The 17,326-nt window shown below is 46.2% G+C and overlaps 2 protein-coding genes across 11 annotated transcripts in view; both read right to left on the minus strand.

Annotated features, from left to right (window-relative positions):
- Positions 1 to 17,326, minus strand: part of LOC115178195 (zinc finger protein 658B-like) — a 1,063,446-nt gene that overhangs the window by 390,497 nt on the left and 655,623 nt on the right. The gene's annotated exons all lie outside the window — the stretch shown is intronic.
- LOC115178191 (zinc finger protein 501-like) overlaps positions 1 to 17,326 on the minus strand; it is a 141,359-nt gene that overhangs the window by 37,363 nt on the left and 86,670 nt on the right. For 4 of the 10 annotated variants that reach the window (XM_029739269.1, XM_029739268.1, XM_029739274.1 and 1 more), the window contains one exon: positions 14,684 to 17,164. The exons of the other annotated variants lie outside the window; for them this stretch is intronic. In XM_029739269.1, the coding sequence (XP_029595129.1) occupies positions 15,415 to 17,164 (1,750 nt within the window). In that variant the 3' untranslated portion in view covers positions 14,684 to 15,414. Of the gene's footprint in view, positions 1 to 14,683; positions 17,165 to 17,326 lie in introns of those variants that run through there. 10 annotated transcript variants of the gene reach the window in all.

Here is a 17,326-nt window from a genome sequence, read left to right on the forward strand (position 1 = left end):
GTAACAGCTGTTAAGTTGCGTCAATTCGAATCTGGTGTCAGAACAAAGAGAAACTCTGGTCTCTAGTACTGTTTCACAGCTGTTTATTAAGCTAAGTAAATTGTGATAAATGCAATGTTCGTATATACGGGCTCACTGTAACACCTCGCAGGGCAGACAGAGAACTGAGTTACACATCCTTTGCTTTTCATTAAATACTCTGACAGAGATAGTTCCCGCTCACTGCTGGCCTGTCAGAGGGAGGATGAGCGTGGTTTAAACTTACTCATCCTATCGTTGGCGTGCAGGTTGGTCCCAACCTCGAGACGCCTCCTGTTGCCGGGCGTAGTTATTATCTTTGGCAGTCGATTTATCTTGTGACTGCACAATGCACAGTTCTCTAAAACCCCAACACCCCTCTGCATATACATTTCACCCATATCCTGCCCTTATCTTTTAACAACCTCTTCCACATCCCTGATTTACAGCATCTGCATTCTTTCCATATGACTCACCATCCCATGAGCCCTTTCCTCTCAGCAGTATGCTCTTATCATATAGAGTGTTAACTTAATATTATAGCATAGCTTCTTTGTTATATTATATAGGTTATGCAAACAAATAGTTGGTCAAACCCTAACACAGCCATTGAAGAAACTTTCAAACTTTCAAAGGGTGCAGGTTAGTCGAGGTAATTTGTACATGTAGGTAGGGAAAAAGTGATAATGCATAGATAATTAACAGCAAGTAGCAGCAGTGTCAAAACAAAGGGGGAGGGGAGGGTCAATGTAAATAGTCTGGGTGGCCATTTGATTAATTGTTCAGCAGTCTTATGGCTTGGTGGTAGAAGCTGTTAAGGATCCTTTCGGACCTAGACCGTGCACTCTGGTAACGCTTGCCGTGCAGTAGCAGAGAGAACAGTCTTGGGTGACTGGAGTCATAGACAATTTTTTTAGTATATAGGTCCTGGATGGCAGGAAGCTAGGTCCCAGTGATGTACTGGGCCATACGCACTACCCTCAGTAGCGCCTTATGGTCAGATGCCGAGCATTTGCCATACAAGGTGGTGATGCAACCGGTCAGGATGCTCTAGGTGGTGCAGCTGTCGAACCTTTTGAGGATCTGAGAACCCATGCCAAATCTTTTCAGTCTCCTGAGGGGGAATAGGTGTTGTCATGCCCTCTTCACGACTGTCTTGGTGTTGTTGGACCATGATAGTTTGTTGGTGATGTGGACACCAAGGAACTTGAAGCTCTCGACCCGCTCCACTACAGCCCTGTTGAAGTGAATGGGGGCATGTTCGGCCTTTTCTGTAGGCCACGATTAGCTCCCTTTGTCTTGCTCACGTTGAGATTGTTGTCCTGGCTCAAACTTAATGATGGTGTTGGAGTCATGCTTGGCCACGCAGTCGTGGGTGAACAGGGAGTACAGGAGGGGACTAAGCAAGCACCACTGAAGGGCTCACGTATTGAAGATCAGCGTGGCAGATGTGTTGTTGCCTACCCTCACCACCTGGGGGCGGCCCGTCAGGAGGTCCAAGATCCAGTTGCAGAGGGAGGTGTTTAGTCCCAGGGTCCTTAGCTTATTGATGAGCTTTGCGGGCACTATGGTGTTGAACGCTGAGCTGTAGTCAATGAATCGCATTCTCACATAGGTGTTCCTTTTGTCCAGGTGGGAAAGGGCAGTGTGGAGTGCAATAGAAACTGCATCATCTGTGGATCTGTTGGGGCGGCATGCAAATTGGAGTGGGTCTAGGGTTTCTGGGATGGTGGTGTTGATGTGTGCATGACCAGCCTTTCAAAGCACTTCATGGCTACAGACGTGGGTGCTACCGGTCGGTAGTCATTTGGGCAGGTTACCTTAGTGTTCTTGGGCACAAGCACTATGGTGGTCAGCTTAAAACATGTTGATATTACAGACTCGGACAGGGAGAGGTTGAAAATGTCAGTGAAGACACTTGCCAGTTTGTCAGCGCATGCTCGCAGTACACATCCTGGTAATCCGTCTGGCCCTGCGGCCTTGTGAATATTGACCTGTCTAAAGGTCTTCCTCACATCGGCTGCGAAGAGCGTGATCACACGGTCTTCCGGTATAGTTGGTGCTCTCATGCATGTTTCAATGTTATTTGGCTCGAAGCGAGCGTAGGCCGCAGTTTAGCTCGTCCGGTAGGCTCGTGTCACTGGGCAGCTCTCGGCTGTGCTTCCCTCTATAGTCTGTAATGGTTTGCAGGCCCTGCCACATCTGACAAGCGTCAGAGCCGGTATAGTACAACTCGACCTTAGTCCTGTATTCATGCTTTGCCTGTTTGATGGTTCGTCGGAGGGCATAGCGGGATTTCTTATAAGCTTCTAGGTTAGAGTCCCTCTCCTTGAAAGTGGCAGCTCTAGCCTTTAGCTCAGTGCAGATGCTGCCTGTACTCCATGGCTTCTGGTTGGGGTATGTACGCACGGTCACTGTGGGGATGACGTCATCGATGCGCTTATAGATTTTTGTTACCTTTATTTAACCAGGTAAGCCAGTTGAGAACAACTTCTCATTTACAACTGCGACCTGGCCAAGATAAAGCAAAGGTGTGCGGCACAAACAACAACACAGAGTTACACATGGAATAAACAAACGTACAGTCAATAACACAATAGAAAGGTCTATGTACAGTGTGTGCAAATAAGGTAAGATTAGGGAGGAAAAGCAATAAATAGGCCGTAGTGGCAAAGTAATTACAATTTAGCAATTAAACACTGGAGTGATAGATGTGCAGAAGATGAATGTGCAAGTAGAGATACTGGGGTGCAAAGGAGCAAAAAATAAAATAACAATATGGGGATGAGGTAGTTGGATGGGCTATTTACAGGTGGGCTATGTTAAGGTGCAATGATCTGTAAGCTGCTCTGACAGCTGATGACAGATGTGGTGTACTCCTCAATGCCATCGGAAGAATCCCGGAACATGTTCCGGTCTGTGCTAGCAAAACAGTCCTATAGCTTAGCATCTGCTTCATCTGACCACTTTTTTTATTGATCTAGTCACTGGTGCTTCCTGCTTTAATTTTTGCTTGTAAGCAGGAATCAGGAGGATGGAATTATGGTCAGATTTGCCAAATGGAGGGCGAGGGAGAGCTTTGTATGCATCTCTGTGTGTGGAGTATAGGTGGTCCAGAGTTCTTTCCCTCTGGTTGCACATTTAACATTTGGTAAATTTTATTTAAGTTTTCCTGCATTAAAGTCCCCGGCTACTAGGAGCGCCGCCTCTGGATGAGCGTTTTCTTGTTTGCTTATGGCGGAATAAAGCTCATTCAATGCTATCTTAGTGCCAGCCTCTGACTGTGGTGGTATGTAAACAGCTACAAAGAATATAGATGAAAACTCTCTCAGTAAGCAATGTGGTCTGCAGCTGAATCTCCACCTCAGGCAAGCAATAACTCGAGACTTTCTTAGATATTGTGCACCAGCTGTTGTTTACAAAAAATTCATAGACCACCACCCCTTGTCTTACCAGACGCCGCTGTTCTTTCCTGCCGGTACATCGTATAACCAGCCAGCTGTATGTTGATATTGTTGTCGTTCAGCCACAACTCTGTGAAGCATAATATGTTACAGTTTTTAATGTCCCGTTGGTAGTTTAATCTTCCCAATAACTCGTCCATTTTATTGTCCAAAGATTGCATGTTTGCTAGCAGAATTGAGGGGAGTGGAGGTTAATTCGATCGCCTTCGACTCCTTGAAAGTCAGCTCGACCTCCGGCCTCTCTTTCTCCGCCCCCTCTTCACGCAGATCACTGGGGTCGGGGCCTGTTCCCGAGTGAGCCGTATATCCTCGGGCTCGTCAGAGTCGTGAAAGAAGAAAATGGATTCTGCTAGTCCGTGGTGAGTAATCGCAGTCCTGATGTCTAGAAGTTATTTTCGGTCATAAGAGATGGTAGTGGCAACATTATGTACAAAATTGTAAAAAAAATAAGTTACAAACAACGCAGATAAGCGAACAAAAAACACAATCGGTTGGGGGCACGTAAAACGTCTGCCTTCTGCTCCAGCGCCATCTTATTCGTAGCTAAATTGTCCAAGGCTCATCGCTAACAACACATAACAACACCTCACATAATGCTGCACAAAAACAATGAAATATTCTCTCACCCAGTGACATATTGTCACGGTTGTCGTCGGGAATGGAGGACCAAAACGCAGCAGGAATGTGGATGCTCATCTTGATTTATTTATAAAATAAAGTGAACACAAAAATAACAAAATGACGAAGAACTCACGAACAACAAACAGTCTTGTAATTCTTACACAGGCAAAACAAGAAACAATCTCCCACAAACACTAAACCAAACACATACCCATATATAGGACTCTCAATCAGAGGCAACGAGAAAGCACCTGCCTCTGATTGAGAGTCCAACCCCCCATTAACCTAAACATAGAAATACAACTAACTAGACTAAACATAGAAATACCTTAACAAGGAACAGTGCCCAAAAACCCCGGAATACCTAAATCAAATACCCTTCTACAAAAAACACCACCCGAACCACATAAAACAAATACCCTCTGCCACGTCCTGACCAAACTACAATAACAAATAACCCATATACTGGTCAGGACGTGACAGTACCCCCCCCCCTAAAGGTGCAGACCCCGGATGCACCTCATAAATAAACAAAACCCAAAACAACAACAAAAAAATCCCCCTAAACTAAAGGGAGGGAAGGGAGGGTGGCTGCCGTCACCGACGGCACTTGTGCTACACCCCCCCTCCCCAACCCACCTATACAGGTGGTGGTTCAGGCTCCGGCCTACTGTCCTCCAGAATGCAGACAGACTTAATCCGTTTCGGGCCGTAGGTAGACTCCCCTCGTTCCGGATCGTAGGCAGACCTCTTCCATTCCACACTGTCGGCAGACTCATTTGAAACACAGTTACTTATTTTTAGTTCTGGATCATTAATAGACTTACTCAGTTCCGGGTTGCTGCTAGACTCCTTTGGTTCCGGGTCATAGGCAGACTCACCCGGTTCCGGGTCACAGGCAGACCCCCTCGGTTCCGGGTCACAGGCAGACCCCCTCGGTTCCGGGTCGAAAGGCCACTCTGGCAGCTTCGGGCAGGCGGGCCACTCTGGCAGATCCGGCGCGGCGGGCCACTCTGGCAGATCCGGCGCGGCGGACCACTCTGGCAGATCCGGCGCGGCGGGCAGCTCTGGCAGATCCGGCGCGGCGGGCCGCTCTGGCAGATCCGGCGCGGCGGGCCACTCTGGCAGATCCGGGCAGACGGGCCGCTCTGGCAGATCCGGGCAGACGGGCCGCTCTGGCTGATCCGGGCAGACGGGCCGCTCTGGCTGATCCGGGCAGACGGGCCGCTCTGGCTGATCCGGGCAGACGGGCCGCTCTGGCTGATCCGGGCAGACGGGCCGCTCTGGCGGCTCCTGACTGGCGGGCGGCTCTGGCGACTCCTGACTGGCGGGCGGCTCTGGCGACTCCTGACTGGCGGGCGGCTCTGGCGACTCCTGACTGGCGGGCGGCTCTGGCGACTCCTGACTGGCGGGCTGCTCTGGCGACTCCTGACTGGCGGGCAGCTCCGGCGACTCCTGACTGGACACTGTTGCCTGATACTCTGGACTGCACGCTGTTGCCGGATAATCTGGACTGCACATGACTGCCGAACTCTTGAGGCTGGGCTGACGCACTGGAAGCCTGATGCGTGGTGCTGGTACTGGAGGTATCAGCCTGGGGACATGCACTTCAGGGCTAGTGCGGGGAGCGGGAACAGGCCGAGTCGGACTGGGTTGACGCACTGGAAGCCTGGTGCGTGGTGCTGGTACTGGACGTGTCAGACTGGGGACACGCACCTCAGGGCTAGTGCGAGGAGCGGGAACAGGACGAGTCGGACTGGGCTGACGCACTGGAAGCCTGGTGCATGGTGCTGGTACTGGACGTGCCAGACTGGGGTTTCACACTTCCGGGTCCGCACGAAAGACAGGAACTGGAAACACCGGGCCATGGAGGCGCACAGGCGGTCTTGATCTCACCTCCTGCACAACCCGTCCTGGCTGGATGGAACTAGTAGCCCTGTATGAGCGGGGTACTAATACAGGGCGAACTGGGCTGTGCAGTGGCCTGATGGTTGCCGTGCGTAGAGCGGGCGTAGGGTAGTCTGGTCCTAGGAGGCGCACAGGTGACCAGACGCGCTGCGCAGGCATCCTCCTACCAGGCTGGATGCCCACTCTAGCACGGCATCTGCGAGGGGCTGGAATAACTCGCACTGGACTGTGCGTGCGTATGGGCAAGATTGTGCGCACTTCAGCAAAACACGGCGCCCTCCACTCCATACGGTCCTCCATATCAACACGGGGAGCCGGCTTAGGGCTCACCCTTGGCCCAGCCAAACTACCCGTGTGCCCCCCCCAAAAGAAATCTTGGGGGTGCCTCTCGTGCTTCAACGCCAGTCGTGTTCCTCGGTAGCATTCCCGGTCTTCGCTCCATTTTCTCCATGGGCCCTCCCCGGCCATAATCTGTTCCCATGTTCATTTCTCCCGTTGGTCCAACTTAATTTCCCCTTGCTCCTCAAAGTCCACCTGTTGCTCCTTCCTCCGCTGCTTGGTCCGTTTGTGGTGGGAGATTCTGTCACGGTTGTCGTCGGGAATGGAGGACCAAAACGCAGCAGGAATGTGGATGCTCATCTTGATTTATTTATAAAATAAAGTGAACACAAAAATAACAAAATGACGAAGAACTCACGAACAACAAACAGTCTTCTAAGGCTCACACAGGCAAAACAAGAAACAATCTCCCACAAACACTAAACCAAACACATACCCATATATAGGACTCTCAATCAGAGGCAACGAGAAAGCACCTGCCTCTGATTGAGAGTCCAACCCCCCATTAACCTAAACATAGAAATACAACTAACTAGACTAAACATAGAAATACCTTAACAAGGAACAGTGCCCAAAAACCCCGGAATACCTAAATCAAATACCCTTCTACAAAAAACACCACATAAACCACATAAAACAAATACCCTCTGCCACGTCCTGACCAAACTACAATAACAAATAACCCTTATACTGGTCAGGACGTGACACATATGGGCTATTTCGGTGAGTGTTGGTGTTGCCACATGAAGCAGTGCCCACTTTGCAAAAGGTAACATGGACAGATAGGCCTCTACCTGTGTAGACCACATGACCCTTTGCCCTTCCAGTCTCTAAAATGTCCTTTTGGGTGGTGGTATAATTTGTATTCGTTTTTTGGCATAGTTATTCTGAACCTACTGCCTGCAAGTTGTCATTAAATTCTCCTAAGTGATTTGTATTTTCCTTAAAGTTTCTGAAGAGGAAACAGCCCGGAAATGCCCCTGTCTGAGTGCATTTGTTTACCACTATGTGTAGCTGTTAGCGATGATGCTAATGACAACCATCTTCTGATTGATGGAAAAGATTTCCCTAAAAACCTTGTCAACAAAGTAGTCGATGCCTACCTGGCAGAATGATATCATGATTATTTGCATCAATGCAGTTGTGATTTGTACAGCAATCACATGTGTGCTACAGAGACACCACTAACCAAGCAAAGCTCTTGCTGGTGCCACTTGAATTAAATGGTATCTACACCCTAAAATGAAAATGTCTTAGATTTTTCTCGGACTTCAAAAGTGATCTCCTGATGTGGTTTAAGTATTGTTGTGGACTTGGAATATCCAATGTTGTTGTTTTTCTACTAACAGTGTGATTTTGAGAGCCATAAACAGAAAAACAGGGACAAATCAGAAACCTGGAAAAACTAAATGGAGAAAACAGAATTAGGTAAAAAAAAAAAAAAAATTGAATTAGGTAAAGAAAAATAAAAAAATATTTGATAAGGCCCGAAATAATCTCATTACTTGATTATTTATGGATAGTGTAGAGTTACAGCTGTATCCTGAAGTGACCTTTAACCTCCCTGCTCCTCAATACTTCTTCCACTGGATCAAAGCTTCAGCCATGGTAGGATACATGATAGTGGCAACACATGGAGTTGGGTTGGAAATAGTCATGGTAGGATACATGACAGTGGCATCAAATGGAGTTGAGTTGACATTGTCATGACGCTGGCCCTTTCAGTGACTTGGCTAGCAGATATGTGAACAAGAGGGGGGCGGGGGGTGGAGTTTTACAACTTAACTTAAATTCCGGAAAGAGACTCTCCCTGGCCATGCAGTATGGAGAGAGTTTCACAGTAAGAGAAAAGGGATTCTCCCGCCCAATTTTACTACATCCTAGAATATGAGAATAGAACAATATTCCTCTTTTGGAGAACGTGTAAACGGTCGGTGGAGAAGCCAGCTACGACCTGGTCCGTTTTGTTTCAAGTTTGTGACCTCATGAAAGACAATACAGCCACATTACCCTAACTCTGTTCATACAGGTCCCTCAGTTATGAGGCTTGCATCTAATTCTTGTATAAAATGAATGAGTAAAGCTGGAAATATTTGCGAAATGATATCATGTGATCTTAACCTTTAAAATGAGATAATTTTTTCATAGGTAAAATGTGCTTACTCAGTGGCAACGCCGAAGTGAATAGGCATTGGTTGGAAATTTGTATTTTTTTATTTCACCTTTATTTAACCAGGTAGGCCAGTTGAGAACAAGTTCTCATTTACAACTACAACTGAGATCACCTGTACTCCACACACAGAAACATGTACAAAGCTCTCCCTCGCCCTCCATTTGGTAAATCCGACCACAACTCTATCCTCCTGATTCCTGCTTAGAAGCAAAAATGAAAGCAGGAAGCACCAGTGACTCGGTCTATAAAAAAAGTGGTCAGATGAAGCAGATGCTAAACTACAGGACTGTTTTGCTATCACAGACTGGAACATGTTCCGGGATTCTTCCGATGGCATTGAGGAGTACACCACATCAGTCACTGGCTTTATCAATAAGTGCATCGAGGATGTCGTCCCCACAGTGACTGTACGTACATACCCCAACCAGAAGCCATGGATTACCGGCAACATTCGCACTGAGCTAAAGGGTAGAGCTGCCGCTTTCAAGGTGAGGGTCTCTAACCTGGAAGCTTACAAGAAATCCCACTATGCCCTGCGATGAACCATCAAACAGGCAAAGCTACAATACAGGGCTAAGATTGAATCATACTACACCGGCTCCGACGCTCGTCTTATGTAGCAGGGCTTGCAAACTATTACGGTCTACACAGGGAAGCACAGCCGCGAGCTGCCCAGTGACACGAGCCTACCAGACGAGCTAAATCACTTCTATGCTCGCTTTGAGGCTAGCAACACTGAGGCATGCATGAGAGCATCAGCTGTTCCGGACGACTGTGTGATCACGCTCTCCGTAGCCGATGTGAGTAAGACCTTTAAACAGGTCAACGTACACAAGGCTGCGGGGCCAGAAGGATTACCAGGACGTGTGCTCTGGGCATGTGCTGACCAACTGGCAGGTGTCTTCACTGACATTTTCAACATGTCCCTGATTGAGTCTGTAATACCAACATGTTTCAAGCAGACCACCATAGTCCCTGTGCCCAAGAACAGAAAGGCAACCTGCCTAAATGACTACAGACCCGTAGCACTCCCGTCCCTAGCCATGAAGTGCTTTGAAAGGTTGGTAATGGCTCACATCAACACCATTATCCCAGAAACCCTAGACCCACTCCAATTTGCATACAACCCAAACAGATCCACAGATGATGCAATCTCTATTGCACTCCACACTGCCCTTTCCCACCTGGACAAAAGGAACACTTATGTGAGAATGCTATTCATTGACTACAGCTCAGCGTTCAACACCATAGTACCCTCAAAGTTCATCACTAAGCTAAGGATCCTGGGACTAAACACCTCCCTCTGCAACTGGATCCTGGACTTCCTGACACATCTGCCACGCTGATCCTCAACACCCCAGGGGTGCATACTCAGTCTCCTCCTGTACTCCCATGACTGCACGGCCAGGCACGACTCCAACACCATCATTAAGTTTGCAGGCGACACAACAGTGGTAGGCCTGATCACCGACAACAACAAGACAGCCTATAGGGAGGAGGTCAGAGACCTGGCCGGGTGGTGCCAGAATAACAACCTATCCCTCAATGTAACCAAGACTAAGGAGATGATTGTGGACTACAGGAAAAGGAGGACTGAGCACATCCCCATTCTCATTGACGGGGCTGTAGTGGAGCAGGTTGAGAGCTTCAAGTTCCTTGGTGTCCACATCAACAACAAACTAGAATGGTCCAGACACACCAAGACAGTCGTGAAGAGGGCACAACAAAGCCTAAATTAAAAAGACTTGGCATCGGTCCTGAGATCCTCAAAGGGTTCTACAGCTGCAACATCGAGAGCATCCTGACTGGTTGCATCACTGCTTGGTACGGCATTTGCTCGGCCTCTGACTGCAATGCACTTCAGAGGGTAGTGCGTACAGCCCAGTACTTCACTGGGGCTAAGCTGCCTGCCATCCAGGACCTCTACACCAGGTGGTGTCAGAGGAAGGCCATAAAATTGTCAAAGACCCCAGCCACCCCAGTCATAGACTGTTCTCTCTACTACCGCATGGCAAGCGGTACCGGAGTGCCAAGTCTAGGACAAAAAGTCTTCTCAATAGTTTTTACCCCCAAGCCATAAGACTCCTGAACAGGTAATCAAATGGCTACCCGGACTATTTGCAGTGTGAGACCCCCCAACCCCCCTCCCCCGCAACCCCTCTTTTTACACTGCTGCTACTCTCTGTTCATCATATATGCATAGTCACTATAACTATACATTCATGTACAAACTACCTCAATTGGGCCGACCAACCACTGCTCCCCCACATTGGCTAACCGGGCTATCTGCATTGTGTCCCACCCACCACCCGCCAACCCCTCTTTTACGCTACTGCTACTCTCTGTTCATCATATATGCATAGTCACTTTAACCATATCTACATGTACATACTACCTCAATCAGCCTGACTAACCGGTGTCTGTATGTAGCCTCGCTACTTTTATAGCCTCGCTACTGTATATAGCCTGTCTTTTTACTGTTGTTTTTATTTCTTTACCCATGATTAGTTTAATCACGTAATAATAATTACAGAGAATTGATTAGATAAAATAACAGTCTTCACCTTTAATGATACTAAAGACACGACAATATAGTTATTGTACAGTCGTGGCCAAAAGTTTTGAGAATGACACAAATATTAATTTTCACAGTCTGCTGCCTCAGTTTGTATGATGGCAATTTGTATATACCCTAGAATGTTATGAAGAGTGATCAGATGAATTGCAATTAATTGCAAAGTCCCTCTTTGCCATGCAAATGAACTGAATCCCAAAAAACATTTCCACTGCATTTCAGCCCTGCCACAAAAGGATCAGCTTACATCATGTCAGTGATTCTCTCGTTAACACAGGTGTGAGTGTTGACGAGGACAAGGCTGGCGATCAATATGTCATGCTGATTGAGTTCGAATAACAGACTGGAAGCTTCAAAAGGAAGGTGGTGCTTGGAATCATTGTTCTTCCTCTGTCCAACCATGGTTACCTGCAAGGAAACACGTGTCGTCATCATTGCTTTGCACAACAAGGGCTTCACAGGCAAGGATATTGCTGCCAGTAAGATTGCACCTAAATCAACCATTTATCGGATCATTAAGAACTTCAAGGAGAGCGGTTCAATTGTTGTGAAGAAGGCTTCATGGTGCCCAAGAAAGTCCAGCAAGCGCCAGGACCGTCTCCTAAAGTTGATTCAGCTGCAGGATCGGGGCACCACCAGTACAGAGCTTGCTCAGGAATGGCAGCAGGCAGGTGTGAGTGCATCTGCACGCACACTGAGGCGAAGACTTTTGGAGGATGGCCTGGTGTCAAGAAGGGCAGCAAAGAAGCCACTTCTCTCCAGGAAAAACATCAGGGACAGATTGATATTCTGCAAACGGTACAGGGATTGGACTGCTGAGGACTGGGGTGAAGTCATTTTCTCTGATGAATCCCCTTTCCGATTGTTTGGGGCATCTGGAAAAAAGCTTGTCCGGAGAAGACAAGGTGAGCGCTACCATCAGTCCTGTGTCATGCCAACAGTAAAGCATCCTAGGAATTCATGTGTGGGGTTGCTTCTCAGCCAAGGGAGTGGGCTCACTCACAATTTTGCCTAAGATCACAGCCATGAATAAAGAATGGTACCAACACATCCTCCGAGAGCAACTTCTCCCAACCATCCAGGAACAGTTTGGTGACAAACAATGCCTTTTCTAGCATGATGGAGCACCTTACTATAAGGCAAAAGTGATCACTAAGTGGCTCGGAGAACAAAACATCCATATTTTGGGTCCATGGCCAGGAAACTCCCCAGACCTTAATCCCATTGAGAACTTGTGGTCAATCCTCAAGAGGCGGGTGGACAAACAAAAACCCACAAATTCTGACTAAGTCCAAGCATTGATTATGTAAGAATGGGCTGCCATCAGTCAGGATGTGGCCCAGAAGTTAATTGACAGCATGCCAGGGCGGATTGCAGAGGTCTTGAAAAAGAAGGGTCACCTCTGCAAATATCGACTCTTTGCATCAACTTCATGTAAATGTCAATAAAAGCCTTTGACACTTATGAAATGCTTGTTTTTATACTTCAGTATTCCATAGTAACATCTGACAAAAATATCTAAAGACACTGAAGCAGCAAACTTTGTGGAAAATAATATTTATGTCATTCTCAAAACTTTTGGCCACAACTGTAGGATACATGCATGTGGCAAAACATGGAGTAGGGTTGGATATAGTCATTGTAGGATACATTGAGCGGCAAGATGTTCTTTACGATTCGGCCATCAGATTTGCCACCAATGCTCCTTATAGGACACATCACTGCACTCTATACTCCTCTGTAAACTGGTCATCTCGGTATACCCGTCGCAAGACGCACTGGTTGATGCTTATTTATAAAACCCTCTAAGACCTCACTCCCCTCTATCTGAGATACCTACAGCAGCCCTCATCCTCCACATACAACAGCCGTTCTGCCAGTTACATTCTGTTAAAGGTCCCCAAAGCACACACATCCCTGGGACGCTCCCCTTTTCAGTTTGCTGCAGCTAGCGACTGGAACGAGCTGCAAAAAACACTCAAACTGGACAGTTTTATCTCCATCTCTGTATTCAAAGACTCAATCATGGACACTCTTACTGACACTTGTGGCTGCTTTGTATGATGTATTGTTGTCGGCACCTTCTTGCCTTTGTGCTCGTCTGTGCCCAATAATGTTTGTACCATGTTTTGTGCTGCTGTCATGTTGTGTTGCTACGTGTAATAATATGTATGATCTATATAAAGGTCTTTTGTAAAAAAAACAGTGACAATTTAGTATTTAATATTACATAATACACTTTAATAATTGTAATATGTTTGTATAAATGTCTGGATTAAAGTTTTCAAATAAAAGAAAATGCTTGAAAGAAAATGTAATTTACCTTCAATGAATTAAATCTTTCTCCCCCTCTATCTCTCTCCCTCTGTCTCTCCCCTTGGCTGGGAATGTTAAGGGTCAAGAAGTTGTGAATCTCAGGGGGCCCTTGCACACAAGGGAACTATATGTACACAAAATAATTAACAACCTGGACCCCCAGGTGTCTTTGAAAACATATGTTTTACTAACGACCTAAACACATAATTTTTACCCTTTTAAAAATAGTTATGGGGGGATGTCCGGGGAATGTCTGTCTTTGAAAGGGTCATTGTAATCTTTTACCCCCCTATAAAAGAGTGTCCATGGGATGGCTCAGTCAACCCCCCCCCCCCCCAAAAAAAGCCCCAGAAGCCTCACACCAGCCTCTTTGAAAGGTTCATTGTACTCTTTAACTATGCTTCCTTTACTGACGACCTAAACAGATCACTTTTAACCTTTAAAAGATAGTTGTCAGCTATCCAGATTTAATGGTCAAGAGGTTGTGAACCTAGAGGGGCCCTTGCAGACATGTTGTGTTTAGGTAAACATTTGTTTTCTGTTTATGAAGGAATACATGATTGACAGGATATAGACCACAAAAAAAGATTATTCTAGTCTTTAACGATGTGCCCTTTACTAATGACTTAAACAGATAATTTAACCCTTTTAATAACCTTTTACTGCAGGGGGCTAAATCAGGGGCCTTCAATGCTGCAGAAATGTTTTGATACCCTTCCCCAGATCTGTGCCTCGACACAATCCTGTCTCGGCGCTCGGACAATTCCTTCGACCTCACGGCTTGGTTTTTGCTCTGACATGCACTGTCAACTGTGGGACCTGATATAGACAGGTCTGTGCCTTTCCAAATCATGTCCAATCAATTGAATTTACCCCAAGTGGACTCCAATCAAGTTGTAGAAACATCACAAGGATGATCAACGGAAACAGGATGCACCTGAGCTCAATTTCGAGTCTCATAGCAAAGGGTCTGAATACTTATTTAAATAAGGTGTCGGTTTTTTGTTTTTAATAAATGTGCAAAAAATTCTAAAAAGCCAGTTTTCGCTTTGTCATTATGGGGTATTGTGTGTAGATTGCTTATGAAATTGTTTTATTTAATCCATTTTAGAATAAGGCTGTAACATAACAAAATGTGGAAAAAGTCAAGGGGTCTGAATACTTTCCTAAGGCACTGTAAGTGATTGAGGAGAGAGCATAATTGCTATATTCTAATTAAAATAATTGACCCATAAGAGAACACATGACCAAAGCAAGGTGTGACCCATATAGAATTAAAACATTATTCTTATTGAGAAATATAATCTAATAAACAATTGTTAGCATAACCAAAGACATGAAAACTGACACCAACATTGTATTTAGCTTGGCTTTCATATGGCCAGGAAGGTCATTTAGAATAACAATAGACATTGTTGCTAGTTTAGCAATGAAGATAGTGAAGGTTCATGAATGTTGGATCCACCCATTTTCATCTTTATTGACATACCCAACTCCAACTGCGTGTAGCTCAGGCCCTGAAGCAAGGATATGCATATTCTTGGTACCATTTGAAAGGAAACACTTTGAAGTGTATGGAAATGTGAAAATAATGTAGGAGAATATAACACATTAGATCTGGTAAAAGATAATACAAAGAAAAAAACATTTGTATTTTTTTTGTACCATCATCTTTGAAATGTAAGAGAAAGACCATATTGTATTATTCCAGCCCAGGTGCAATTTAAATTTTGGCCACTAGGTGGCAGCGGTGTGTGTAAAGTTTTAGACTGATCACTTCAGGAGCTACATGACATTTAGCATGAAGTCACCCAGGTGTCCCGCACAAGTTGTCCAAATGTACCCAAATTTCCAAATTGGTAAAGTGATACATTTTCAAGCAAATAACTATATACAACATACAAAAATGCTATGCCTAACACACCCTCTCTCAAAAAAAATGAACAAAAAGAATACAAATTACACACTTTAGAATGACAATATTTGGAAGATTCTCAGTCCTACACAATATTGTGCTGCTGATGCCAAGTCCCATAGCAGTCTCTTTCTGGTGTAAAGCAGAGGGTAACAGAACAAGTGGTGCAGGTGACGGGGCCTTTCCTGTGACACAGAACACAACGACGCCTCCCTACTGTGCCCTTTTTGCCCTTAGGCACATTCATGCCTGCAGATAGGAATTTGGGAATGTGAACAACACTGGTGGCAGGAGTAGAAGGGACAGAATGTGATGCAGTGGACTTTGTGCCGTAGACAGAAAGCTCCCGGATGAGCAGCTCTCTGAAGGCTAGCTGTGTCATGGAGGTCTGTCCAGAGCTCTTAGCCATTTCCTTATGAAGGATGAATGCATTCACCACAGCAATGTCAACGAAGTGATAGAACAATGTCCTGTACCATTTCATTGTCTTGTGGAGAACACTGTTGTAGCCTATCAGAGTGTCTGACAGGTCCACACCTCCCATGCTCTTGTTGTAGTCCTTCACAGCAGCAGGAATGGGGACATTTTTTGTGGTCCATGCACCATTAGCGTCCTTCACACGCCTGACGACGTGATCGCCACTGTACGATTTGTGGATAGTGGTGCACATGACCACCTCTCTGGTATCCATCCACTTTACAAAGAGCAGGTCATCTTTACGAATCCATCGCATGGTACCCCTATCAGCCCTCTTAGGCATGTCATTCACTTTAGTTTTTGGAAAGCCCTGTCTGTTGGTACGAATGGTGCCACAAGCCCACACATCCAGCTTCCTCAGGTCTGTGAACAGGGTAGTGCTTGTGTAGAAGTTGTCCATAAACAGTTTGTAGCCCGTCCCAAGCAGTTGAAAATCCAACAACTCCATAACGGAATCATAACCAAGTCCCTTACCGGTAGCAAAACTGCTTTCCCCCTCATAAACAAAAAAATTCCAAGTGTAGGCACACACAGAATCGGCCAAAACAAAGAGTTTGTACCCAAACAGCTTGTTACACATATATTGTTTGAGGCCAATTCTAGCCTTTGAGGCTACCATCCTCTCATCTATGGACAGGTTCTGGTTGGGCTGAAAATGGGTCTTGCAGGCCTCAACCATGCTGGGGTAGAGAGGTTTGATTTTGCAGAGCCTATCAAAGCTTGATGTGCCTCTCTTCTTGTCATTGTCCTCATCAACTTGTGGGTCACTGATATGAAGCGCCCGTGAGATAGTCAGAAACCTTTTACAAGACATGACAGTGGTGGGGAAAGGCAGTTGGTAGAGTGTTGACGTTCTCCAGTAGTTCTTCAGGGTTTTCAACTTCACAAGCCCCATGTAAATAACCAGTGAGATGTAACAGTATAGGTCTTGGATGGAAATGGGCTTCCATGCCTCTTTCTTGCCTGCTTGTTTCTTAGCCCCATACTTGTTGGTGTTAGACACCAGCGAATCCAGAACTGACAAGGAGAAAAACATCTGGAAAAGATGAAGGGGGCTGTACTTTGCAGTCATGTCCAGCTGAGGTCCTGGCTGCCTTTTCGGTCTAAATGTTGGTGCACTTGGTTCCACATCCACGTCTAGCACAGTGTGCCAACGCCCCTCGGTCCCTTTGTCTGCAGGTTGTGCACTGGCCCTCCTCCGCTTCTGGACTGGCCTCTTCACACCTCTAGATGGCCGGGCGGGGGAAGGTGTGGAGCCGGAGACAGCAGGGGTCCGGCTGGATGAACCAGCTTCAGCGTCTGAATTAGTGGGGGATGGACACCTTGACATTGTGGGTTCCCATTGTTCATCAGACTTCCTGGTGTAAGAAAAACAATTCAGTAAGAACACTTTTACAGATGAGCCCTGTATCAACAGGTAAAATAAACAGATCTGTATAATATAGAGTAGAGGGAACACAATCACTATGGTGAAGTGCTGTTCCATTCCACTCTGGCCATTGTTGTGGGCCTGCCCTCCC

Source organism: Salmo trutta, chromosome 38 (genome assembly GCF_901001165.1).
Source record: "Salmo trutta chromosome 38, fSalTru1.1, whole genome shotgun sequence".
NCBI lineage: Eukaryota > Metazoa > Chordata > Actinopteri > Salmoniformes > Salmonidae > Salmo > Salmo trutta.